The sequence below is a fragment of the Bos mutus genome, chromosome 11, assembly GCF_027580195.1.
Source record: "Bos mutus isolate GX-2022 chromosome 11, NWIPB_WYAK_1.1, whole genome shotgun sequence".
Taxonomy (NCBI): Eukaryota; Metazoa; Chordata; class Mammalia; order Artiodactyla; family Bovidae; genus Bos; species Bos mutus.
The window spans coordinates 96653252-96680247 of NC_091627.1; the positions used below are offsets into that span (position 1 = coordinate 96653252).

General features: G+C 44.6%; 1 protein-coding gene and 1 long non-coding RNA gene across 3 annotated transcripts in view; one reads left to right on the forward strand and one right to left on the reverse strand.

Moving 5' to 3' along the window:
* LOC138989927 (uncharacterized) overlaps window positions 1-19991 on the reverse strand; it is a 65565-nt gene extending 45574 nt beyond the window's left edge. Inside the window, exons 1-2 of one of the 2 annotated variants that reach the window (XR_011466128.1) lie at window positions 19852-19991; window positions 19109-19203 (exon numbers count right to left, since the gene is read on the reverse strand). This is a non-coding gene — a long non-coding RNA (uncharacterized lncRNA). Of the gene's footprint in view, window positions 1-19108 lie in introns of both variants that reach the window. The other variant, XR_011466127.1, reaches the window with a different exon arrangement.
* The window catches only part of HK2 (hexokinase 2), a 70095-nt gene continuing 63011 nt past the window's right edge, over window positions 19913-26996 (forward strand). The window contains exon 1 of the mRNA XM_005906747.3: window positions 19913-20403. Coding sequence (XP_005906809.1) covers window positions 20341-20403 — 63 coding nt within the window. The 5' untranslated portion in view covers window positions 19913-20340. The remainder of the gene's footprint in view (window positions 20404-26996) is intronic.

Genomic DNA, 26996 nt, shown 5'->3' on the forward strand with positions numbered 1-26996 from the left:
ATACCATCCTGGAAACTGTGTGTGTCTGTGTGTATTTCTGATTACTAAACCTCTGGAAATATCTTGAGAACTAGCTCATGCCTACAGAATGGGCACAAGCTTCTGGTGTCATCAGGACTCAGCCACCACCAGTGGATGGCGGCTGTTTTCCATGGCAACACGACTCTCTCCCAGAGCTCTGTTCTATAACTTACTTTTATTAAACCTAAAACTTCATCCACCCCATGGCTCACACCCCCACAAATTAGTCACTCTCTGTGGTAGTTCTAGTCACAAAATAGTTCTAGTTCTCCAAGTTCATGGTAGGATTGCATAACCTCCTCTCTTTAAATTTAGATGTGATCATGTGACTTGCTTTGGTCAATGAAAAATTCAGCAAGTGTACACCAAAAATTGAACATTGGCTATATCATGGAAACACAGAGACAGCTTCTGTCAACCTGGATGCCTAAGTGAAGATGACATGAAACAGAGGTAATGTCAACCTGTAATGTAGGAATTAAACACAAAGATAAAATTATTAAGAATTTCAAGATGACAACAGCAGATCATTCAGCCATGCCGAATCTGCCTTTTCTCCTCCTCTTACACCTCCATTCTGTACCCTGATATCTTTGTCCCTTCAAGCTGCTGTGTTCTGCCTTTACTATTTATTTATCTTTTTGGTACACTCCATACCCAGAAGGCTGCCCTCTCTTTTTGGCCCCTGCATTGCAGGAACATTCTGGCCCTTTCCTTGAGGATGACTGCTGAGTCAGCTCTGTGCTGAGACCTTCCCTCAGGGCTTGCTGACAGTCTTGGCTGGAGAGCCCCCACCTCTTGCCTGCCCTCACTGGCCAACACTACTCTCACCAACAGTATGTCAGCTTTGTGACCTGACACCCACTCTCTAAGGCTACATTGTAGCTGTCTCTGATCAGGGAGAGAGTGCTATTCCTTATGCTCTTGTGGATTAAAAAAAGCAGGTATTACTTTATCACTAAATGCCTAGAGAAACCAAATCCTAGAATACAAACAGAACTCTCTCTATAGTCTCTTTCTACTTCCTTAAAAAAAAAAAATTTTTTTTTAAATTTCTATTTCTTTTTTTCTACTTCCTTTTTAAACTTCCTTTTCTGTTTCTTTGTATCTACAGTCAGTGGACATCATAACTCAGTGGACATCAAAGTTTCTGCTGAAAAAACTGACAGCATTTGATAATTTATCATCATTTAAAATTTTAATTACATTTTATAATGATGTGCATGATATAAAATTCAGTGGGTGTGAAAAGGTAAACACAAAATGTTAAATCCCCCTCTCCTGCTCACACTGCCCCCACTTCCTCTCTGTGAGGTTCTGGCATAACCTTCTGCAGATCCTCTGCTGCTGCTAAGTCACTTCAGTTGTGTCCGACTCTGTGAGACCCCATAGACAGCAGCCCACCAGGCTCCCCCGTCCCTGGGATTTTCAAGGCAAGAACACTGGAGTGGGTTGCCATTTCCTTCTCCAATGCATGAAAGTGAAGAGTGAAAGTGAAGTCGCTCAGTTATGTCTGACTCTTAGCGACCCCATGGACTGCAGCCCACCAGGCTCCTCCATCCATGGGATTTTCCAGGCAAGAGTGCTGGAGTGGGGTGCCATTGCAGATCCTCTATGTACTTACAAATATACATGTATTTTCACTCTCCTTCCCCTCCCTCCACTCTTACATTGTTCTGCAGCTTTTTCTCTACTCTGAACATGTTCTGTAAATAATCCAAAATCTTTACAACTTTATAGTATTCCCTTATTTAGGCAAATCATAATTTGCACTAATAAAATGATGTATAATTTCATACATATTCAAACATATTAGTGAATACTTTCCTAGAAGTCAAAGGGTATGTTCAGTTTTGATTCGATATAATGTCAAATTGCTGTCTGCAGTAATTTACAAGAGTGCCTGTCCCCATACGTCTTTGTTAGTATAGTCTCTTAAATCTTTCAAAGTTGTCAATTGATGTGAGCTGAAAAATGTATCATCATTGTAACTCTAATTTGCATTTTTTATTATAAGTGATCTCAACTATGTTTCCATATATTTAGAGCATTTATGTTTTCTTTTCTATGAACTCTTCATATTCTTTCCCATTTTTCAAATAGGATAATGCTCGTCTTACTGATTTTTAAAGAAGTTTGTTTATAGAAGGTTTGGAAGAATTAAAAATTTTTTAATGTAGCTAAATTCATCTTTCTTTTAAGGCATCTGGGTTTTGTGTGATGCTTAGAAAAGTTTTAATTGGAGGTTACTGCAAAATTTTTCCCACAATTTTTCCTAATAATTTTTTAAAATATAAATCTTTGTTTTATCTGGGATTAATTTTGTTGTAAGCACTAAGCTAAGAATCCAAATTAATTTTTCTACACTGATCATCACCCTGATGTTCCAACACCATTTATATATTAGTTAATCCACCTTTTCCTCACCGACTTGAAAAACCACCTTTAACATATTAGTCTGTGGATCTGTTTCTGGATCTCTCTCTGGTCTGTCTAATCATGATTTAAACTCTATAACTTCTATTATTATGTCAAAGGGGTTAAACAGTATTTTAGGCTAGTGTGAGGGATGCTGCTAGTATATAGCAAAGCTAACTAGGCCATATGGAGACAATTCTTAATCCTGGCCTAAATCATTCATCATTTCGCTCTTTGCCAACTACAAGAGAGGGTCTGACACTTAAGGAGCAATGGGTTAGGGATGTCTAGACACCACATCCTGCTCTCCGTTAAGCTCATAACCACCCTGTGAGGTAGGGTGCTCCTTGAGTTATTTTGGTCACAAGAAATAGAGATTCTCTGGAGCTGATTCAAATAATAAGGGGGTCATTCTTTTCCTATATAAATAAGGGGGACATGAATCTCAGCCACCTCATCAGGAAAAGCCCACAACAAGATTTCCCAAGAAGATCTCGAACTTTTTTCTTTGTAAAGTGCACATCGTTTATGTAGTTTAAAAACACAAGCATACACAACTCACCTTCCAAGGTTGAATGCATGCATACTTAATGACCTATAGCAAACATACTAGAGTGCTGGCCTATGGCAAAAGCTGGGGAGGAAAAAGGTGCAAGTATCAAGATGGAAGGGTTAAAAAAATGAAAATGAAAAGAAATAAACTGCAAGTAATGGGACTTTTATGAGCTGATGTGAGTATGCTATGCATTGAAGAATTGTGAATCAATTGAGATTTTTTTAAAAATTAAAAGCCATAAGTCTGTTCTCTGTATCTGCATCTCCATTGCTGCTCTGCACATAAATTCATCAGTATCATCCTTCTAGATTCCACATATATGAGTTAATATATGATATCTCTTTTTCTTTTTCTGACTTACTTCCCTCTGTATAATAGGCTCCAGGTTCATACACCCTACTAGAACTGACTCAAATGCCTTCCTTTTCCCTTATGATTATACAGTGGAAGTGAGAAATAGATTTAAGGGCCTAGATCTGATAGATAGAATGCCTGATGAACTATGGAATGAGGTTCGTGACATTGTACAGGAGACAAGGATCAAGACCATCCCCATGGAAAAGAAATGAAAAAAAGCAAAATGGCTGTCTGGGGAGGCCTTACAAATAGCTGTGAAAAGAAGAGAAGTGAAAAAACAAAGGAGAAAAGGAAAGATATAAGCATCAGAATGCAGAGTTCCAAAGAATAGCAAGAAGAGATAAAGCCTTCTTCAGCAATCAATGCAAAGAAATAGAGGAAAACAACAGAATGGGAAAGACTAGAGATCTCTTCAAGAAACTTAGAGATATCAAGGGAACATTTCATGCAAAGATGGGCTCGATAAAGGACAGAAATGGTATGGACCTAACAGAAGCAGAAGATATTAAGAAGAGGTGGCAAGAATACACAGAAGAACTGTACAAAAAAGATCTTCACGACCCAGATAATCACGATGGTGCAATCACTGACCTCGAGCCAGACATCCTGGAATGTGAAGTCAAGTGGGCCTTAGAAAGCATCACTATGAACAAAGCTAGTGGGGGTGATGGAATTCCAGTGGAGCTATTTCAAATCCTCAAAGATGATGCTGTGAAAGTGCTGCACTCAATATGTCAGCAAATTTGGAAAACTCAGCAGTGGCCACAGGACTGGAAAAGGTCAGTTTTCATTCCAATCCCAAAGAAAGGTAATGCCAAAGAATGCTCAAACTACCGCACAATTGCACTCATCTCACATGCTAGTAAAGTAATGCTCAAAATTCTCCAAGCCAGGCTTCAGCAATATGTGAACCGTGAACTTCCTGATGTTCAAGCTGGTTTTAGAAAAGGTGGAGGAACCAGAGATCAAATTGCCAACATCCACTGGATCATGGAAAAAGCAAGAGAGTTCCAGAAAAAACATGTATTTCTGCTTTACTGACTATGCCAAAGCCTTTGACTGTGTGGATCACAATAAACTGTGGAGAATTCTGAAAGAGATGGGAATACCAGACCACCTGACCTGCCTCTTGAGAAATCTGTATGCAGGTCAGGAAGCAACAGTTAGAACTGGACATGGAACAACAGACTGGTTCCAAATAGGAAAAGGAGTTCGTCAAGGCTGTATATTGTCACCCTGCTTATTTAACTTATATGCAGAGTACATCATGAGAAACGCTGGGCTGGAAGGAGCACAAGCTGGAATCAAGATTGCCGGGAGAAATATCAATAACCTCAGATATGCAGATGACACTACCCTTATGGCAGAAAATGAAGAGGAACTAAAAAGCCTCTTGATGAAAGTGAAAGAGGAGAGTGAAAAAGTTGGCTTAAAGCTCAACATTCAGAAAACGAATATCATGGCATCCAGTCCCATCACTTCATGGGAAATAGATGGGGAAACAGTGGAAACAGTGTCAGACTTTGTTTTTGTGGGCTCCAAAATCACTGCAGATGGTGACTGCAGCCATGAAATTAAAAGATGCTTACTCCTTGGAAGGAAAGTTATAACCAACCTAGATAGCTTATTCAAAAGCAGAGACATTACTTTGCCAACAAAGGTCCATCTAGTCAGGGCTATGGCTTTTCCTGTGGTCATGTATGGATGTGAGAGTTGGACTGTGAAGAAGGCTGAGTGCCGAAGAATTGATGCTTTTGAACTGTGATGTTGGAGAAGACTCTTGAGAGTCCCTTGGACTGCAAGGAGATCCAACCAGTCCATTCTGAAGGAGATCAGCCCTGGGATTTCTTTGGAAGGAATGATGCTAAAGCTGAAACTCCAATACTTTGGCCACCTCATGCGAAGAGTTGACTCATTGGAAAAGACTCTGATGCTGGGAGGGATTGGGGGCAGGAGGAGAAGGGGACGACAGAGGATGAGATGGCTGGATGGCATCACTGACTCGATAGACGTGAGTCTGAGTGAACTCTGGGAGTTGGTGATGGACAGGGAGGCCTGGCGTGCTGCGATTCATGGGGTGGCAAAGAGTCGGACACTACTGAGTGACTGAACTGAACTGAGTATTCCATTGTATATATGTACCACAGCTTCTTTATCCATTCATCGGTTGATGGACATTTAGGTTGGTTCCATGTCTTGCTGCAATGAACACTGGGGTAAGGGTTGGGGAGCAGAAGGATAGGGTGAGATAAATGGAGAGAGTAGCATGGATGCATATACACTAACATATGTAAATAGATAGCCAGTGGGAATTTGCTGTATGACTCAGGGAACTCAAACCCAGGCTCTATAATAACCTAGGGGTAGGGGAAAGGGCGGAAGATAGGAGGGAGATTCAAGAGGGAGGGGACATATGTACACCTATGATTAATCCATGCTGATGTATGACAGAAATCAAACCAACATTGTAAACCAATCAGCAATTAAAAATAAATAAATATTAAAACAACAACAACAAATTAAAAGTCAAAATGTGAAACTCCAGGCAGTTCACTGGAGCCCTTAAGACAGGGCTCCATTTTGGGGGGCAGGTTATACAGGGATTGATTAGAACTCAAAGAAGCAGTGGTGAGCTCTTCTCATAGGAAGAATAGAAAGAACAGGGCAACCAGGTCTCATGGACACTTAGCTCCTTGGGACTCAAAGTAAGGTCCATGAACCAGAGGCATGGCTATCACCTGGGAGCTTGTTAGAAATGCAGAATCTCAGGTCTCACACCAGACCTGCTTAATCACAGTCTGCCTTTTAACAAGATACACAGGTAATGGGAAGAAATCATTAAAATTTGAGAACCTCTGCTCTAGGATATAGTTTGGAAGAGGAATGTTGCTTAGGATCCAGTACAACTCAACCTACTGAGCCATTTCCTTGTCCATCTGTGGTGGTCCTCACAGCTTTTACTGCAGAAGGGAAATAAGTTTGAGAGGGTTCAGGATGTGGCCTCAGAGAAAGTGATCAGAATACAAAGAAGATAGAGATCACTGGATTTGGTAAGGACTGGAAGCTATGAAGCCTGGAAGCTATGAGGCCAGGGTGTTTGGTAGTTGTCCTTAGGGCCGTTGAAGTCTCTCAGGAATTTGCAGGACTTGGCGAAGATAAGACTATATTCTAGGAGCCTAAAAGGGAAGGATGTCAATAAAATGAAAGACTGGGGGTGACCCAGCAGGAGGCCATGACTCTTAATGGTGTGGGACTTTTACTCAAGGATAGAGCCATCACCGGCCATGGGAATTCCAATGTCACTTACCCACCCTCATGTCTGAAGTGTGTGGGAAGAGAAGCCTCTAGAGGAGAGCTAGGATTCAGGTAAGGTCCAGCAGTAAAGGACACATTCTGTGGGGAAGTTGAGGATGCAGGAGAATCTCCTGGTACAAAATGGGGCTCCACAAGGCACATTGTAGATACTGAGATATGAAAAGAGAGGTAGAAAATTAGATGGAGGACAGCAAACTTGGAGTAATCCACGGAAAAGATGTAGGAGGAAATGGCTGGAGGGAACCCAATATTTGGGGAACAGTGTCAGTCAGGATAAAGTGGGTTACACTCCTTAACCCCAACATTACAGGTTGACATTACCTCTGTTTCATGTCACCTTCACTTAGGGATCCAGGTTGACAGAAGCTGTCTCTGTGTTTCCATGATAAAGCCAAAGTTCAATTTTTGGTGTACAACTGCTGAATTTTTCATTGACCAAAGCAAGTCACATGATCACATCTAAATTTAAAGGGATGAGGTTATGCAATCCTACCATGAACTTGGAGAACTAGTACTATTTTGTGACTAGAACTAATGACTACCACAGAGAGTGACTATAATTTGTGGGGATGTGAGCCATGGGGTGGATGAAGTTTTAGGTTTAATAAAAGTAAGTTATAGAACAGAGCTCTGGGAGAGAGTCATGTTGCCATGGAAAACAGCCGCCATCCACTGGTGGTGACTGAGTCTTGATGACACCGGAAGCTTGTGCCCATTCTGTAGGCATGAGCTAGTTCTCAAGATATTTCCAGAGGTTTAGTAATCAGAAATCTACACAGACACACACAGTTTCCAGGACGGTATATCAACCCTGCTCTGTGTCCTAAAAAGTTGGTCTTTGTAATTAGTGGTTTTGTTTTCAGGCCAAAGAGATACTGGATAAATATCTGTCTCAGCTAAAAAACAAAGAACAGTGATGTATTGTTCTGGATGTTTTAGCTGATACTTTAATCTCGACTCCCTGAATTCCCGTTTCTTCTTGAGACACCACCAGTGTTGCAAGTGGGAGCAGCCAGCCACGCACGTCCTCTAATGGCTAAAATCCTATCGAGTGATGTCACACTGACTTCTTTCATATGATTTCGAGAAGCAAAGTTTTAATGTTCTTGGATTGACCAATGAGCAAGGGTCCTGTGGCTGTTTTGAGTGCCAGCCTACTATAGTGAAGTCGCTCAGTCATGTCCTACTCTTTGCGACCCCATGGACAGTAGCCAACCAAGCTCCTCTGCCCATGGGATTTTCCAGGCAAGAATACTGGAGTGGGTTGCCATTACCTTCTCCAGGGGATCTTCCCAATCCAGGGATCAAACCCGAGTCTCCCGCATTGTAGGCAGACACTTTACTGTCTGAGCCAGCCTACTAGTTCTGCAAAAATATAAATATTAAATCACAAATGTTAGCCTTTCTGGGTTCTGGAACTACAGATCTATATAATCTGTTGTGATTAGGCCATCAGTTTATAAATTTCCTATTTGGATTACTTTGAAGGAAGCAGATGGTGGACCCCAAGACCTTTGAAGCAGTCATACAGGGGACATTGTTGGCTGCCTATCCTTAAAAAACCTGATATTGTTGGGATCCACCAAACGACTAGGGGAAGGTAACCCTGTCATTAGCTCCAGGGATGGGCCCTGATTGATCTAAGCCAGGTGTCTCAGTCTTGGTACTCTCGACGTATTGGATTGGATAATTCTTTGTTGTGGGGACTTTTGTGTGATTACATGATGTGGGCAGCATCTTTGCTAGTAGTATTTCCAATCCTAGTTGAAACAACCCCAAATGTCTTCTTCTGCTGCTGCTGCTGCTGCTGCTGCTCGCTTCAGTCGTGTCCGACTCTTCACGACCCCATGGACTACAGCCTACCAGGCTCCTCCATCCATGGGATTCTCCAGGCAAGAGTACTGGAGTGGGCTGCCATTGCCTTCTCCGAAATGTCTTCAGATATTGTCAGATGTCCGGTAGGAGGCAAAAATCACCCCCCTAGTAGAGAACCACTGATGTAAACCAGCCATGATAATCTTACCCTTCTTTTAAGATAACTGAGTTTAGAATGGGTATATGGCAATTTGATTAATGAAATTAAGGGAAAAGAAGGCTACTGGGGAGTTTCAGGATATGTTTTATTCCCTTATAAGAAAGAGACCCAGGAGGAGACAAGTCCTTTCTCTTTCTTTGGATTTTATAGTTTGTGGATGAAATCTGGATACGTTGCAGCATGAAGATGAAACAAACTCAGAGAGAAAGATAAACCAAGAGATTCTCCGAGAAGTGGGGCAAGAGCCCTGATACATCCATCCTGGAGCCCAGCCCACCACCAGGGAGATTTTTATTAGAAACAAGTATTTTTATTGTTAGAGCCAGAGCGTTTTGTTCCTTGCACCTGAAATCATCTGAACTGAAGTCATCAGGGGAGAGTGGCACAGAGAGAGGTAGGGCCCTCTCTCATTCCTGCTGGTACAGTTGCCTTCTTAATTAAAAGTAATAGATTTCCCATAATGGCAACCCACTTCAGTATTCTTGCCTGGGAAATCCCGTGGACAGAGGAACCTGGCAAGCTACAGTCCATGGGGTGGCAAAGAATCAGACATGACTTAGTGACTAAACCACCACCACATTTCCCATCATTGAAGCGATAGGATGTTAGGAAGTTTACTTGGATTTTTGGCAAGTTTATAAATAAACTGCGCTCCTGCTGTCTAGAGTACAGGGATAAGGCAGCTACAAAGATAAGGACTAGATGACGCTGGACCAGGAACAGATACAAAGATCAGAAAAGCGCAAACGGGTCAAGTTGTGCTTAGTGGGTGGAGGAGTCAGATTTCAATGCCAAGACTGACGCAGGCTCAGCGGATCCTGCAGCACTGAAGCCAAAACACCCAGGTTTGCTTATACCGTGCTTTTTTTTTTTTTTTTTTTTTGGCTGCACATTGGAATCACTCATGGAACTTTAAAAAATGTTGATGCCTGGGTTCCCTCCACCATCCCCGCAAGCTTCTTATATAATTGGACGGCTGTGTGGGCTAAGCATCATTTTTTTAAAACCTGAAACTTCACAGTTGGTGGATTCAGGTGTCTAACCCCAAGTGCTTTCCATTCTATTGTGTTGCCTTTGGACTCGTAGGTACGTTTCTTATTTCTATCTTTGTGTGTTTGTGCAAATAGATAATTCTTGCACCTGGTGCAAAAGAATACACAAACACACACAAAAAGACTACACAATATAGTTTCTCTCCCATGCCTGTCTCCCAATTACCTAGGTCCTCTACCTAGAGGAAAGTTTATGACTGTACTACACAGGTATATGTTTATTTTTGGTTCTTTTTTATACACTAATGATAATTTTGTACGCATACTGCTCTATATCTTGAGTTTTTGACTTAACTGTATCTCATAGATCATTCGATATTAATACCTAACCTCTTTGTTTTTTATTATGTGATGACTAAGTAGTTCCATTGTATGGATGTGCTTTAACTTACCTAGTGAAAGTGAAAGTGAAGTCGCTCAGTCATGTCCGACTCTTTGCGACCCCATGGACTGTAGCCTACCAGGCTCCTCAGTCCATGGAATTTTCCAGGCAAGAGTCCTAGAGTGGGTTGCCGTTTCCTTCTCCATTAATTTACCTAACCAGTCCACAGTTGATAGGGCTCAGGTTGGTCCCGGGCTTACTATGATAAATTATGCCTGAGTGTATAAACTTACTTGCATATGTAGGTACGTCTGTAAGAAAAATGGGATCTCAAGATCAATGGGTAGGAATGCTTGTAATTGAGGGACTGTGTTAAACTGACTTCATGGAGGCTGTGTTCCCCTGTCAGCAAATGTGCTGGAAGAAAGAGCACCTCCTAGACTTCCCTGCTGGCCCAGTAGTTAAGATTCTGTGCTTCCAATGCAGGGGGTTTGGGTTTGATCCCTGGTCAGGGAACCACAATTCTACATGCTACGGTCCATGCCGCTCCCCTCCCCACCAAAAAGAAAGAGTACCTCTGTCCTTGTGGTAAGGGGTATTATCATTATTTGATTTCTACTGAACTGATGGGTGAAAAAATGGTACAACGATATATTTAAAATTTGCATTTCACTACTCTGAGTGATGTTAATCATCTTTTCATACGCCAAATAGTCATTTGTTCCTTTCCTATGAACTTCTGTCTGTATCCTTTACCTAAGAGTTCTTGATTTCATTTTCTTATTAATTTTAAGAAGCTCTTTACATAGTCACCACTGTTTCCAAGAGCAGTCCAAGGGTGAGAATCACTGTCTTAAGAGTTTTTCCTGTCTCCATCCCTCACATTCAATCACTGATCATGTCCTGTTTGGGCTCCTTCATGCTTTTCTCACTAATTTCACATCTTTGTCTTCTGTCCTAAGCCTAGTAGTGGCAGTCAGCATCTTTCCCCAGGACTCTGGTCTTACTTCCCACCAATCTGTCCTCCACATTGCTTCCAGCCTTGGCACTATGCTTTTGCGTGCTGACGGGATTCTATTCCTTCCCTTTTGTCTGAGCCTTCCTTGCCTACCTGCCCAGCTTCCCTCCTGCCAATCCCCACTGAAATCTGCTCTCTAGACCAGAGCACTGCATGCCATTCAGAACAAACCAGGCCTTTCCATGACTCCAAGACTTGGCATTTGCTGTTTCTGACATGTGAAATTTTCTTTAATCACTGAGTTCTTATTAGATAGAAAACTTGATATTATGAGTGATGTGCTTAGGTAACTGGTATTCAAGATCCACCACGAATGAGGCTCTGAACTAAAGTCTTTGCATATTGTGTCTCATGATCTCCACTTTGCAGATAAGAAAAGCAGAGCTCAGAAAGGCTTGAGACCACACAGTGTTCCCATATCAGTTTCAGCATGCTGCCATGCTCTTCTCAGGCAAACTGTTTGGGGGATAAAAGCCCTGTGGCCTTCAGGATAAGGGGATTAAGACACAATAGCCCTCACATTTAGAGTGGCACTGCAGGAGGGCTTTCTGGCAATATTTCATAGTGGCCTTTTCCCCATTTACTGTTGACATGGACTATATCTGTGGACCTTGGACAAAGGGTATCTCCTCATGGCCGCCCCTTCTGACCTTGAACGTGGAGTAGCTTCTCTCGGCCGCGGCCCCTGACCTTGGGCGTCTGGTAGCTCCTCTAGGCCGTTCCTGTGCCATCGCAGCCTGGCACTCTCGGTCTCTGACCCTGACCTTGGGCAAGGGGTAGCTCCTCTCTGCCACGCTTCTGCGCGGTTCGTTGCAGCTGGCGCGCCAGCAAATTTGGAAAACTCAGCAGAGGCCACAGGACTGGAAAAGGTCAGTTTTCATTCCAATCCCAAAGAAAGGCAATGCCAAAGAATGCTCAAACTACCACACAATTGCACTCATCTCACAGGCTAGTAATGCTCAAAATTCTCCAAGCCAGACTCCAGCAATACATGAACCGTAAACTTCCAGATGTTCAAGCTGGTTTTAGAAAAGGCAGAGGAACCAGAGATCAAATTGCCAACATCCGCTGGATCATCAAAAAAGCAAGAGAGTTCCAGAAAAACATGTATTTCTGCTTTATTGACTATGCCAAAGCCTTTGACTATGTGGATCACAATAAACTGTGGAGAATTCTGAAAGAGATGGGAATACCAGACCACCTGACCTGCCTCTTGAGAAACCTATATGCAGGTCAGGAAGCAACAGTTAGAACTGGACATGGAACAACAGACTGGTTCCAAATAGGAAAAGGAGTACATCAAGGCTGTATATTGTCACCCTGCTTATTTAACTTATATGCAGAGTACATCATGAGAAACGCTGGACTGGAAGAAGCACAAGCTGGAATCAAGATTGCTGGGAGAAATATCAATCACCTCAGATATGCAGATGACACCACCTTTATGGCAAAAAGTGAAGAGGAACTAAAGAGCCTCTTGATGAAAGTGAAGGTGGAGAGTGAAAAAGTTGGCTTAAAGCTCAACATTCAGAAAATTAAGATCATGGCATCTGGTCCCATCACTTCATGGGAAATAGATGGGGAAACAGTGGAAACAGTGTCAGACTTTATTTTTGTGGGCTCCAAAATCACTGCAGATGGTGACTGCAGCCATGAAATTAAAAGACGCTTACTCCTTGGAAGGAAAGTTATGACCAACCTAGACAGCGTATTAAAAAGCAGAGACAGTACTTCTCCAACAAAGGTCCGTCTAGTCAAAGCTATGGTTTTTTCCAGTGGCCATGTATGGATGTGAGAGTTGGACTATGAAGAAAACTGAGCGCCGAAAAATGGATGCTTTTGAACTGTGGTGCTAGAGAGGACTCTTAAGAGTCCCTTGGATTGCAAGGAGATCCAACCAGTCCATCCTAAAGGAGATCAGTCCTGGGTGTTCACTGGAAGGACTGATGCTAAAGCTGAAACTCCAATACTTTGGCCACCTCATGGGTTTATGTCTGGGCTCTCTATTCTATTCCATTGATCTATGTTCTATTTCTGTTCCAGTACCATACTATTTTGAGGACTGATGTAGCTTGTGGTACAGTTTGAAATCAGGGAGTGTGATACCTCCAGTTTTGTTCTTTCTCAGGATCACTTTGGTTACTTAAGGTCTTTTGCGTTTCCATAGTTTTAGAATTTTAGAAAATTTTAGAATTTTTCATTCTATTTCTGTGAGAAATGCCATTTGTTTGATAGGCGTTTGATAGGGATTGCATGGAATCTGTAGATTGTTTTAAACTTTGGAATGCTGCACATTTAGTGGCTATTGGGTGTGGTGAATGTGTTGCCAAGCTTTGGGCCTGCCCAGCCCCTTTGAACACCCTTCTTAATTTAGGACTTCTCCAAGTTGTGACTCCTGACCCTGTGGGCCTGTTTCCCCAGCTTCCCTTGAATCTAGGGCATTAGTATGTGGCTCAGGTTCTGGCAGTCAGTTGTAAGATGTCAGTTCAGAGGCAAATACCATAAAGAAAGGGGTGCCATGCAGAATTCCTTCTAGCAAGGATGCTGACAGATAGCTAATCATCAAAGGTGGCTGTGGCATATACCAGCTGTAAAACCCTATGCTTAACATCAGGTGCTGGGCAAAGAGGCCTGAGCCTGGTAGCCACAGTAATAGCATATTCACCAGCAGAGTTTGATGATATAATTTGCACATATGCTTAGCTGGCTAGTCTCTGAATTTGATTCTCTGGTCCTCCTGAAGATCCTGAAAGGGGCCACAGATTCTTCAATAAACTCTTCTTCTGCTTAAGTTAGCTTGATGGTGTTCAGTTTGCAACTGTGACAGATAAAATTAGATTATTGTGTACCCTGTGGCTTCAATTTTTAAATTGTAACTGCTTTTAAATGACTCTTTTCCTCGATCTCTCAAATTCATATGTTACAATTGAACTATGAAACATAAGACATTTATGCATATCACTAGGGCCCAACATTAAAGACAACACAATGCAGGTGGTCCTAAACATTTATATTCAGGGCAGGCCCACTCTCAGTCTTAAAATTCTCTGAGTAATCCCATCACTTACAATGTGTTGCAAACTTGATAAATCCCCACTAGTAAAAGGAATATTTGGCAAATAGAGTAGCCTCTTGCCAAAGTGGTCTCTTCCCAGGGCAGCTCCCTGAAGCCTAATGGTCAGGCTCAGGTCAGCCCTGTGTGAGGCAAGAGGCAGCCTTGTGTAAAAGCTGGCATTGAATCTATCAGACATGCCTTGGCTGACTTTGGCCTGTGGCTCTGTCTCTTCCTCCTCCAAAACTCCATCACATATAAACACACACATGTTTTGCTCTTGAAAGTGAAAGTGAAGGTCACTCAGTCATGTCCGACTCTTTGCAACCCCATGGACCATACAGTCCATTAAATTCTCCAAGCCAGAATACTGGAGTGGGTAGCCTTTCCCTTCTCCAGGGTAATCTTCCCGACCCAGGGATTGAATCCAGGTTTCCCGCATTGCAGGCAGATTCTTTACCAGCTGAACCACAAGGGAAGCCCAAGAATACTGGAGTAGGTAGCCTATCCCTTCTCTAACGGATCTTCCCAACCCAGGAATCAAACCGGGGTCTGCTGCATTGCAGGTGGATTCTGTACCAACTGAGCTGTGAGGGAAGCCCATTTTGCTCTTAGTGATAGACTTTTCCATTCTGTAATAATGCTTTTATATCTTTGATTGAACAGTTAATCCCTCAGAGGTAAGAAACACATTTTGTCTTTCTTTTGTATTTCTCACAGCACTGAACAGACTATCCTGAACAAAGCAAGGTTTGTTAAAACGTATTTGCTGATTGATTTCTCTTTGGGTTATGGAATGTAAATTACATGGACGTGTCATGACTCCTCAACGTTTGTGTGTGTTTGTGTGTGTGTGGGGGCTCTGAGGATCAATAAATAATAAATCCCAGGTGTAGAGTTTGGAGCCAGAAAAGTCGAAGATGTAATTCCTGGCCTTGAGTGAGCAATACTCTTTATTTTGTCATGTACGTGCAGGGGCTTGTACCAATACCCACTCCAACCACCTCCCAGCATTGGGAGCTTTGTGAGATAACAGGCACTTGAAGTACCTTGTGACTGTTATCTGGTCCACATAAAATGGTTCGAAAGAGGGGAGTGGGGAAGAGGCTCTACAATTACCGTGTGGAGAAAGAATCATAGATGACATGACCTACTGGGCAGATGGTGACTGCAGCCATGAAATTAGAGACGCTAGCTCCTTGGAAGAAAAGCTATGACCAACCTAGACAGCATATTAAAAAGCAGAGACATTACTTTGCCAACAAAGATCTGTCTAGTCAAAGTGACGGTTTTTCCAGTGGTCATGTACGGATGTGAGAGTTGGACTATAAAGAAAACTGAGTGCCGAAGAATTGATGCTTTTGAACTGTGGTGTTGGAGAAGACTCTTGAGAGTCTCTTGGACTGCAAGGAGTTACAACTAGTCCATCTTAAAGGAAATCAGCCCTAATATTCCTTGGAAGGACTGATGCTGAAGCTGAAACTGCAATACTTTGGCCACCTGATGGGAAGAACTGACCCACTGGAAAAGACCCTGATGCTGGGAAAGATTGAAGGCAGGAGGAGAAGGGGACGACAGAGGATGAGATGGTTGGATGGCATCACCAACTCGATGGACATGAGTTTGAGCAAGCTCTGGGAGTTGTTGATGGACAGGGAAGCCTGGCGTGCTGCAGTCCATGGGGGTGCAAAGAGTCGGACTCGACTGAGCAACTGAACAAACTGACTGACTGGGTGTGGTCCCACCTGCCTGGGGCCAAAAGGTTTTGTAAGACTGTACTACTGGACAGTATTTCTAGACAGTATTTCTAGGCAGCAGGTATCCTCCTCTTCATCTCCCACTCCTAGCCAAAGCCATCAATACCACCTCAGACTTTAAAACACCTAACCCTATTGCCTGACTCCCTAACCTACCTTTACCTTGGTTCACGTCCTGATACTATCTTACAGCTTTAGCCTCCTTCTGTCTCTGGTCTCTGACCTCCTTCCCCTGTATCCACATGGAGGGCAATTATTGCTCTAAAAAAGCCAATAAGATCACATCACGTCTCTAAGAATCTCTGTTGGATAGCTAAACCTATTTATCTGTGGCGTTTCTATATCTAAAGAGGGAAACCCAGTTATGAGACTATTGTAGTCCGGTGAGAGATCTTGGGTGTGTGAATTGTTATACAAAATGTGGACAATGGTTATCTCTAAATTTTTTGTATTCATTTATCAAACAAATATTTATTACATGCCTACCATGTGACAGGCACCATTCTAGGCCCTGTGGAAATGAGGAAACAACACAGGTATAGATCCTGCCTTCTTGTGGTTCATAGTACATAGAATGGTTTGTACTTTATAGGTCACTTTGGCCCCTGAGTGAAGAACTGACTATAGGGATTGGGTGGAGATAGGCATGAATGGGAGCAGGGAGCAAGGCAGGAAAGCATGATATTGGCTCTGGCTGAGTTGCTGGTGGCTTGGGTATGGGTCAGATTGACTGCTCGCTGACAGACTGGCTGGAGATGAAGGTGAGTAGTAGGAAGGAATGGTGGATGATGATGCAATATGCTGAGACAACTGGGAGAGGAAGAGATTTGAAAAGACAAGTTGAGTTCGGCTTTGGACATGTTAGATGAGAGATGCTAGTCACTTCAGTGGGAGATGACAAATGGCAGTTGGAGAAATTAGTCTGGAACTCCGGGAGAGGTCCTCGCTGCGGATCTACATTTGTGAGTCATCAGCACGTAAATGATATAATAGTCATGGGGCTGGCAGGGAACACCAGGGAGAGAGTGTAACTAGATCAGAGAAGAGGGTGAAGGACAGCCCTTGAATATGCCAGCATTTACCAGTGGAGAAAACAGGGGCTAAGGAACCTGGAGTGAGGTTTGAGGGAAACCAGAAAGGTAGAGCTTCCCTGGCTCAGCAGAGGAAGGTGTGTCCAGATGAGGGATTTGGTCAGTTGTGCCCAACATCCCTGAGAGATGGAGTAAGACAAGGGTATAAAAGAGATAGGAATGGATAACCAACAAGGACCTACTGTATGGCACAGTATTCCAAATACTCCATATTTTGGAATAACCTATCAAAGAATCTGAAAAAATATACATATATATATATATATAATTGAATATATACACAGTTTTATAGATATATATGTATATCTATATACATATAGGGAGAAGGCAATGGCAACCCACTCCAGTACTCTTGCCTGGAAAATCTCATGGATGGAGGAGCCTGGTAGGCTGCAGTCCATGGGGTTGCTAAGACTCCGACACGACTGAGCGACTTCACTTTGACTTTTCACTTTCATGCATTGGAGAAGGAAATGGCAACCCACTCCAGTGTTCTTGCCTGGAGAATCCCCGGAACGGGGGAGCCTAGTGGGCTGCTGTCTGCAGGGTTGCACAGAGTTGGACATGACTGAAGCGACTTAGCAGCAGCAGCAGCAGCATATACATATACATATAGAGCCACTGTGCTGTACATTGGAAATGAACATGACACTGTAAATCTATTGTGCTGCAGTTGTTTAGTTGCTAAGTTATAGCCAGCTCGTTGTGACCCCATGGACCCACCAGGCTCCACTGTCCATGGGACTTCCCAGCAAGAATACTGGAGAGGGTTGCCATTTCCTTCTCCAGAGGATCTTCCTGACCCAGGGATTGAACCTATGTCTCCTGCATTGGCAGGCAGATTCTTTACTATAGAGCCACCAGGGAAGCCCATAAATCAAATACATGTCAATAAAACATTTTAAATGATAAAAAAAAAAAGAGATAGGAACAGAGGATTTGACAATATGTACATCATCATGGTGACTATGACCAAAACAGTTTTGGACCTAAGCCTGACTGGAGTATAGGGAGGGAAGGGTGAGAATGTGTAGTTGGCAAGAGTACATAGCTTCTGAGAAGTTTTGCTGAGAGGCTAGATCATCGATGTTTTTGTTTTTTCTGTATATTTGCATACAGAAATTTGTATATAAGTTTGTTTATTTCCCAAGAATGAGAGTTTAATACTTCTGTTTTATTATTATTATAGATTGCAGATAGTACTCCCCTGTTTATAAGAGAAGGACGAACTCCTCAGCAGAACACTGCAAACCCTCATCTTCCCTCCTCTGTGATCTTTCCAACCTCAGGCTTGCTGTTCTCCACAATCACGGATCTCCCATAGGCTGCAGTCACTCTTGCCGGCTTCTATCGTGAATCAAAGTCTGGTGCCAGCATATGAGCCAGCAGTCCCACTCCTGGGCACATACCCAGACAAAATTGTGGTTCGAAAAGATACACACACCCCTATTTACAATAGCTCAAACATGGAAACAATTTAAACACCCATCTACAAATGAATGGGTAAAGAAGACATGGTATGTATATATAATGGATTACTCAGTCATAAAAAGAATGAAATAATGCTATTTGCAGTAACATGGATAGACCTAGAGATTATCATACTAAGTGAAATAAGTCAGAGAAAGAGAGAGAGAGAAAGATCAATACCATATAATATCACAAATACCATATAATATCACTTATATGTGGAAGCTAAAATATGACACAAATGAAACAGAAACAGACTCACAGATACAAAGAATAGACTTGTGGTTGCTAAGCAGGAGGGCAAGGGGAGGGAAGTATTGGGAGTTCAGGATTAGCAGATGCAGACTGTTATATATAGTATGGATAAACAATGAAGTCCAACTGTGTAACACAGGGAACTGTATTCACTATCTTGTGATAAAGCATAATGGAAAAGAACAGGAAAAAGAATATACATGTATAACAGCATCACTGCCATACAGCAGAAATCTACACAACATGGTAAATCAAATATATTTCAATAAAATTTCTAGAAAAAGGAAAAAAAGTTTGATGCTGGACATTAGCTGTGGCTCCTATTTGTCTCAGAATCCCTAAGCCACCCCACTCCACACATGGCCAGGGTCATTTGGTTACACACTTACCACCCAGTTTCACTCACGCATCAGTCCCACAGTTGCAGACAAAAGTTCTTTTCTGCTTTCCACTTCCTGGCTCTTAGAATGGCAGGATGGAATAACTAATAGGGAAAAGAATAGGGCCTCAAAGTCAGAGAGGGAAGTGGGTTCCTTCCCTTATCTGCCACTCACTAACTGTGTGATCTTGGGCAAGTTTCTTAAGGGCTCTGTATCCTCATCTGTAAAACCAAGTTAGTAAAACTCACATTCATTCAGTTTTCTGAAGCTTGGCATAAAGTAAAGCAGTAGTTGTGGCGGCTAACTTTGCGTCAGAACTGCGCGGACGCCAGTAGGTGAAAACTAAGATGCTTCAGAAATGTGACCCAGTAGCAGGGGCCCCTCGCATGACCCCGAGATGCCAGACAGTGTCTCTCTCCCCGCCCAGGGCGTGTGCAGGTCCGCTGACCCGTCTTTCCAGTCACCCCACACTCCGGGTCTGTGATCATGCACCCCCCCACCCATAGCTGAGCCTGACGCGGCGTTGGCTCATGCGCCTTTCTGCCGCAGCCTCTTGCCACGGACCACACGTCTCATCCTCGGCTCCTGGCCCCGCCCCCCGCCCCAGGCGCGCCCCTTCAGCTTGCCCACTCCGTGTCTGAGCGGCCGCGCCCGCGGGCCGTAAGCTCCGACTGGCTGCGCCGCGGCGGCGGGCGGCCCCTAGGCGCACACACCCTCCCGGCGCAGCCAATGGGCGTGCGCGCGTCACTGACCCGGCGGCCCGCGAGCCGGCAATCCCTCAATAAGCCACATTGTTGCACGAAACTCCGGCACAGGAGTCCCAGGCCGCCGCTAGCACCGCCGTGACACCTAGCCGAGAAGATCCGCGGGCGAGCGCAGCCCACGAATGAGGCCGAGAGGTCCGGTCGCCCTAGTGAAGCCGCACTTCGATTCTTTCTCAAGTTGAGCCTTAGTGATCTTGTGGCTGAAGTTAGTACTTTGACAGTGGGACATCCCAACACGTCGCCGGGAGTGACTCTTGGTCTCCGTTCAGCAGTTGGGACTACCAAAACCTGTTTTTAGAGACCCGAAACCCTCCAGCCGGGCGCGCCATCGTGTGCTTTCTTTGTGTGCCTCCCGGACTCACCAATCCCGGCCGGGCCGCCAAGTCCAGGTACAAAGCGGTCCGACCGCGCCGCTCTCCTACCCCGCACGCGCTCCGGCCTCGGTTTCCCAACTCTGTTCCGTCGGGAGTTGGCAGGATGATTGCCTCACATCTGCTCGCCTACTTCTTTACGGAGCTCAACCACGACCAAGTGCAGAAGGTAAGTAAGCGCGGGAGGGGCGGCTGGCTCGCCTCTGAGAACCTTACTTTGTCCGTGGCTCTCTCTCCGGGGTCCCGGCCGACTAGGAATCTTCTCTTAGAACCGTACGGGGACCCGCTTTCTCCCCATTCTGGGCCGCAGACGCGGAAAATATCAGGACGGCGGGGAAAGCCCTGGGCTGGAGGAGCCACGTCCGCTAGGCACCGGCAGGCGTGTGCGCGCCTGCGAGGCTCCGGGGCTCGTGCACCGCGCGCCTCTCCCTCTCTGCTATCCCGAGCGCACTCGCGCTCCCGCTTCCCAACCCCGCCCCTGGAGGGGCGGGCCACCCTGCACGTAGTCTGTGACTGCTGGTTCCACGTGGGAGGAACCCCCCTTTCGCAGTCTGTGTTCCGGCCGGAGCACGTGGGGAGAATCGTGGCGGGGTTGGGGGAGAAGACTCGGCTGCCTGGGCTCCTCCAGGGTTAAAGACGGCATTTCGGCGTTACGATTCCCTCTAGCGTTCCTCACGGCCTCGTGGGAAAAGACCACACGGGAAAAAGCTGGGAAACGGGCAGAGGAACTTCGCCCGCCGCGCCCCTTTTCCGGAACTGAGGCGCCCCCCCTCCTCCCCTCATACCCAGCATCGGGCTCCGGACTGCCCCTCCTCGAGTACCCCACCTCCGGTCCCGCCTCCAAATGGGGGGCGGACTTTGGATATTACTTTTGGTGTTCCCAAAAGTTTCTCCAAGAGGACCAACTCCACAACCCCCTGGTTCCTTTGCCGTCTTCCTGGGGATTTTTGTCGTTCTGGAGCCTTTTTCAGTTGTAGGCCTCGACCAGTCTGCCCACTTTCTCTCTCAGCAGTGCCCCCAAATCCGAGCTCTTTTTCGGGCCAGGTCTTTTACGTAAGACAAGCCTCCTGCCTCGCCGGGGAGCCTCGCTCTCTGTGCCTCTGGGTATGGAGTGGGGGTGGGGCTAGCCAGGGCCCCAGGCGCTCTCTGGGGGAGAATTGAGTTTCTGAAATGCTCGAGATTGCGGGATTGGCTCCTGCCCTGGGCCTCAGCTAGGATTTGAGACGAAGGGGTGGGCGGGGGTAGAGGGTGTCCAGATCTGTGAGTCAAAGACGGAACGTTGCTCAATTACATGCTTGAAATTTCTGTCTTAGTAGGAACACATTTTGGGGAAAATGTTTTGACATTATCTTTCTGTGGGACGACCTGCTCATACTCTCTTTCTGGTTGATCGTGAGAGCGAAGGAGAGGATGATGGTGGGTTGCCATCACAGTGTTTTCAGAGCCGTGGCAGATGAATTCCAATATAACATGAAGTTTCCTAGCCTCAAACTGGAGTAGGGAGCAGACGGCAGCTGGTTTAGTTGTGTCAGAGGCAGGACCTTAGCTTTGGGCTTATTTGCCCGAGAAGTGAGTTAACCCTTGTGTAAGACTCATTTCTTGGCAAGTCCTAGAATTCAAAACTTGCTGTTGTTCAGTCACCCAGAGTCGTATCCGACTCTGCAACTGCAGGATGCCAGACTCCTCTGTCCTTCACTGTCTCCCGGAGTTTGCTGAAATTCGTGTCCATTAAATTGGTGATACTGGGGCTTCCCAGGTGGCTCAGTGGTAAAGAATCTGCCTGCCAATGCGGGAGATGCAGAAGATGTGTGATCTCTCTAAATTTAGGTAATTCCTCTAAATTACCTGAGTCGGGAAGACCCCCTGGAGGAGGAAATGGTAACCTGCTCCAGTATTCTTGCCTGGAAAATTCCATGGACAGAGGAGCCTGGTTGTAACCTCATGGGCTACAGTCCATGGGCTAGCAGAGTTGGACACGACTGAACAACTAAGCATGCACGAATTGGTGATGCTATCTTACCGTCTCATTCTCTGCCACTGCTTCTTTTGCCTTTAGACTTTCCCAGCATCAGGGTCTTTCTGATGAGTTGACTCTGCATCAGGTGGCCAAAGGTGTTGGAGCTTCAGGTTCAGCAGCCCGCCTTTTGATGAATATTGAGGGTTGATTTCCTTTAAGCTGGAGGGTTATTAATTCAGGGATGGCCTTCTCAGTTGGGTAAAGTATTGCCCCAGGACTTCTAAATTTACTCACTCCTTGTTCAGAGGATGGAACCTAGGTCCACAAGTTTACCCCCCCCCGACCCCCGCCGCCAAGCCACAGGATGAAAGCTAGGACTGGAAACTTACTGGCCTGGAATGGGGAGTGTCCGTTTAGTCCCAGATTGTAAAGAGAATTACCCAGGATATGTAGACATGAGTTCTAATCTCTGTTTTGTGCTTTATTAACCACAGGACCCTGAGCAAGTCACTGGCTTCTTTGGACCGCCAACCTTTTTTTTTATTTGTAAAACAAGAATCATAAACCTCAAGTTTCTCCGCTTTAGGAAGTTGTGATGATTAAGCACAACAATGTAAAAAGTTCTTTATTGTGAGATTGTCTGCACTTGCAGCTACCTTTCAGCCAGTGAAGTGCCTCAGGGACACTTGGGTGTATTTCCTCTAAATTACCAGTGGGGGCAGAATTGAGTCAGGCCTTAACTCAGCAGTTGCAGAAGCTGGAATTTCAGTTCAGTTCAGTTGCTCAGTTGTGTCCGACTCTTTGCGACCCCATGAATCGAAGCATGCCAGGCCTCCCTGTCCATCACCAACTCCCCGAGTTTACCCAAACTCATGTCCATCGAGTCGGTGATGCCATCCAGCCATCTCATCCTCTGTCGTCCCCTTCTCCTCCTGCCCCCAATCCCTCCCAGCATCAGAGTCTTCCAATGAGTCAACTCTTCGCATGAGATGGCCAAAGTACTGGAGTTTCGGCTTTAGCATCAGTCCTTCCAATGAACACCCAGGACCGATCTCCTTTAGAATGGACTGGTTGGATCTCCTTGCAGTCCAGGGGACTCTCAAGAGTCTTCTCCAACACCACAGTTCAAAAGCATCAATTCTTCGGCACTCAGCCTTCTTCACAGTCCAACTCTCACATCCATACATGACCACTGGAAAAACCATAGCCTTGACTAGATGGACCTTTGTTGGCAAAGTAATGTCTCTGCTTTTGAATATGCTATCTATGTTGGTCATGACTTTCCTTCCAAGGAGTAAGCGTCTTTTAAGTTCATGGCTGCAATCATCATCTGCAGTGATTTTGGAGCCCGGAAAAATAAAGTCTGACACTGTTTCCACTGTTTCCCATGAAGTGATGGGACGAGATGCCATGAGCTTCGTTTTCTGAATGTTGAGCTTTAAGCCAACTTTTTCTCTCTCCACTTTCCCTTTCATCAAGAGGCTTTTTAGTTCCTCTTCACTTTCTGCCATAAGGGTGGTGTCATCTGCAGATCTGAGGTTATTGATATTTCTCTCAGCAATCTTGATTCCAGCTTATGCTTCTTCCAGCCCAGCGTTTCTCATGATGTATTCTGCATATAAGTTAAATAAGCAGGGTGACAATATACAGCCTTGCCATACTCCTTTTCCTGTTTGGAACCAGTCTGTTGTTCAGTCTCCCAGTTTAGGTGAGCAGTAAAAAAGTTGGAGAAAAAAGATGAGAGTGAAAAAGTTGGCTTAAAACTCAACATTCAGAAAACTAAGATCATGGCATCCAGTCCCATCACTTCATGGCAAATAGATGGGGAAACGATAGAAACAGTGAGAGACTTTATTTTCTTGGGTTCCAAAATCACTGCAGATGGTGACTGCAGCCATCAAATTAAAAGACACTTGCTCCTTAGAAAAAAACCTATGACCCACCTAGACAGCATATTAAAAAGCAGAGACATTACTTTGTCAACAAGGGTCCATCTAGTCAAAGCTACGATTTTCCCAGTAGTCGTGTATGGATGTGAGAGTTGGACTGTGAAGAAGGCTGAGCGCCGAAGAATTGATGCTTTTGAACTGTGGTGTTGGAGGAGACTCTTGAGAGTCTCTTGGACTGCAAGGAGTTACAACCAGTCAATCCTAAAGGAAATTAGTCCTGAGTATTCATTGGAAGAACTGATGCTAAAACTGAAACTGCAATACTTTGGCCACCTGCTGCAAAGAACTGACTCATTGGAAAAGACCCTGATGCTGGGAAAGATTGAAGGCAGGAGGAGAAGGGGACGACAGAGGATGAGATAGTTGGATGGCATCACTGACTCGATGGACATGAGTTTGAGCAAGCTCTGGGAGTTGGTGATGGACAGGGAAACCTAGCATGCTATAGTTCATGGGGTTGCAAAGAGTTGAAATTGACTGAGCAACCTAACTGAACTGAACTTAGGTGAACAAAGCTGTTTGATTCCAGCTGCATTTGGGAAATAGGAAGAGAATCAGAAAGAATATTTTGGAAACATAAACCGTGTCTCTTACATCTCCAGTATTGTCAGGAAGGGTCTTTATCAGTAGTGCCACCTGGGAACATAGAGCAGTGACTCTTAAACTCTTAAAAGTTGATCCTTGAAGGAAGAATTAGGAGAGAAGGTTGAAGCTTGAATTTTAGAGTTTTTTGAAAAGGCCTTGGTTTGAACTCTTCTGAAATCTCTATCATTTTATATATTCTGGGTTGTAGTCTGAGGCAGGGAAAGTTTAGGTTCATCTGCCCAAAACTAGCTCCATTGGAATCACTTGTCTCCTGATAGACAAGTCCAGTGTTTTGTGCTGTTAGGAGAGTAAGGGTTATTTGCTCACTTTTGCTAATTTGACAGTTTGAAACTCAAGAGCAAACACATATAGCATCTACTGTGTACCAGTAGATCTTTACACCTGTTATTAGCATTTACTCTTTACAGCTGCTCATTAGCATTCACAACAACACCATGAAGTAGATATTATCAGCATCGCTGTTTTACTGGTAAGCAATTGAGGCACAGGTGACTTGTTCAAGGTCACTAACTTTTTTGTGAGAGCAGGGAATTGAATCCAAGCCAGTTGGGTTCCAGAGGCCCTTGCTCGTGACCACAGTCCTGCCTCTGGGACCAGTGGAAGACTCCATCTGGTCGGTGTCTGGCCACTTTTGGATGCTGGCGGCACCTGCATCCAGCACGTCTCTCCTCTTGGTCAGATTAATGGCACCAGTACTCTCTGACTTTTCTGGTTGGGATCCCTGGACTCATTTAATTGAATTTCCTTTCTGATTGCTATACCTTTGTCAGCTGGTCTCTGGGTTACTTCAGAGGCTTCGTGGGCTTTGTTTCTAGTCTCTTTCTAGAGTTGGACTAGATCATTTCAGAAGCCTTTTAAGCCCTTGTACTATCACTTTATATGTGGAATCTAAAATATGACACAAACGGACTTATGAAACAAACAGACTCACAGACAGAAAACGAACTTATGGTTACCAAGGGGGAAAGGGTGGGGAAGAGTAAATTAGGGGTTTGTGGTTAGCAGATACAAACTATATAAAATAGATAAGCAAGGTCCCATTGTATAGCACAGGAACTATATTCAATATTCTATAATAGGGCTTCTCTGGTGGCTCAGTGGTAAAGAATCCACCTGCCAATGTAGAGGACATGGGTTTGATCCCCGATTCCCGAAGATCCCACATGTGGCGGAGCAACTAGGCTCATTCACCCCAGCTATAGAGCCTGTGCTCTAGAGCCTGGGAGCTGCAACTGCTGAGCCCCTGTGCTGCAGCTACTGAAGCCTGCATGCCCTAGAGCCTGTGCTGCGCCACAGGAGAGGCCACAGTGATAAGTCCGCATGCTGCATCTAGAGAGTAACCCCTGGTCCCTGAACCTGGAGAAAAACCTGTGCAGTATCAAGCAGCCAGCATGACCAAAAATAAATAAATGAACAAATTTTTTAAAATGCTTTAAACAATATCCTATAATAAACCATAAAGGAAGAGAATATGAAAAAGCATATATATTTATCTGAATTACTTTGCCGTATACCAGAAACTAACACATTGTAAACAATTATACTTAAAAAAAGACTGCATGCTGATTGCCCTCTGACCCCAGCTCCCACATCAGCCTCATCTTCTCTATCTTCCATTCCCCAGAGACTTGCATCACCATTCCTCCTAAGTGTCACACCTGCTCACACTAGGTGCTTTTGTGTGGCGTTTGTGTCATCCCATTGTACACTGGAGTTGGTAGTTTCAGAGAATGGAGAATCCTAGCTGTCCACCTTTATAGCCCGTTTGTAGCCAGTAGTGAGGTACTCAGTGAATACAAGAATCAAGGAGTAGACCTTTCTGGGAAAAGAACCTGAGTAACTGCTGCAGGAAGCGGAGGAGGGTGAGAGGCAGCTGGGGGAAGTGCTGGCACTGGACTGAAGGGGTGAGTGGATGGGCGGACCATTGGATTGTGAGCTATTCCCTCATCAAGGCCTGAGGCATGGTGTGAGGCTGATCCTGAGAAAGGGTGGCCCGGAGACATGGAAGGAGAAAGAGGGTGTTTCCTATCTTCTACCCGTCAAAGGTTTTGTCCTGTCTGGAGACTTAGAGGATTCTTTTAATTAATTGAACTATAATTAATATACAAGATACAGGGTTTTTTTGTCTCTGAAGGATGAGAATCAGGATTTACCATGGAAGTGAAATGAAGGACGCATGCCTTAGTCATTAACCAGTTGTTTTAATACGCACAGACTGGTGACACAGTCTTGGAATACAGATAGTTAATT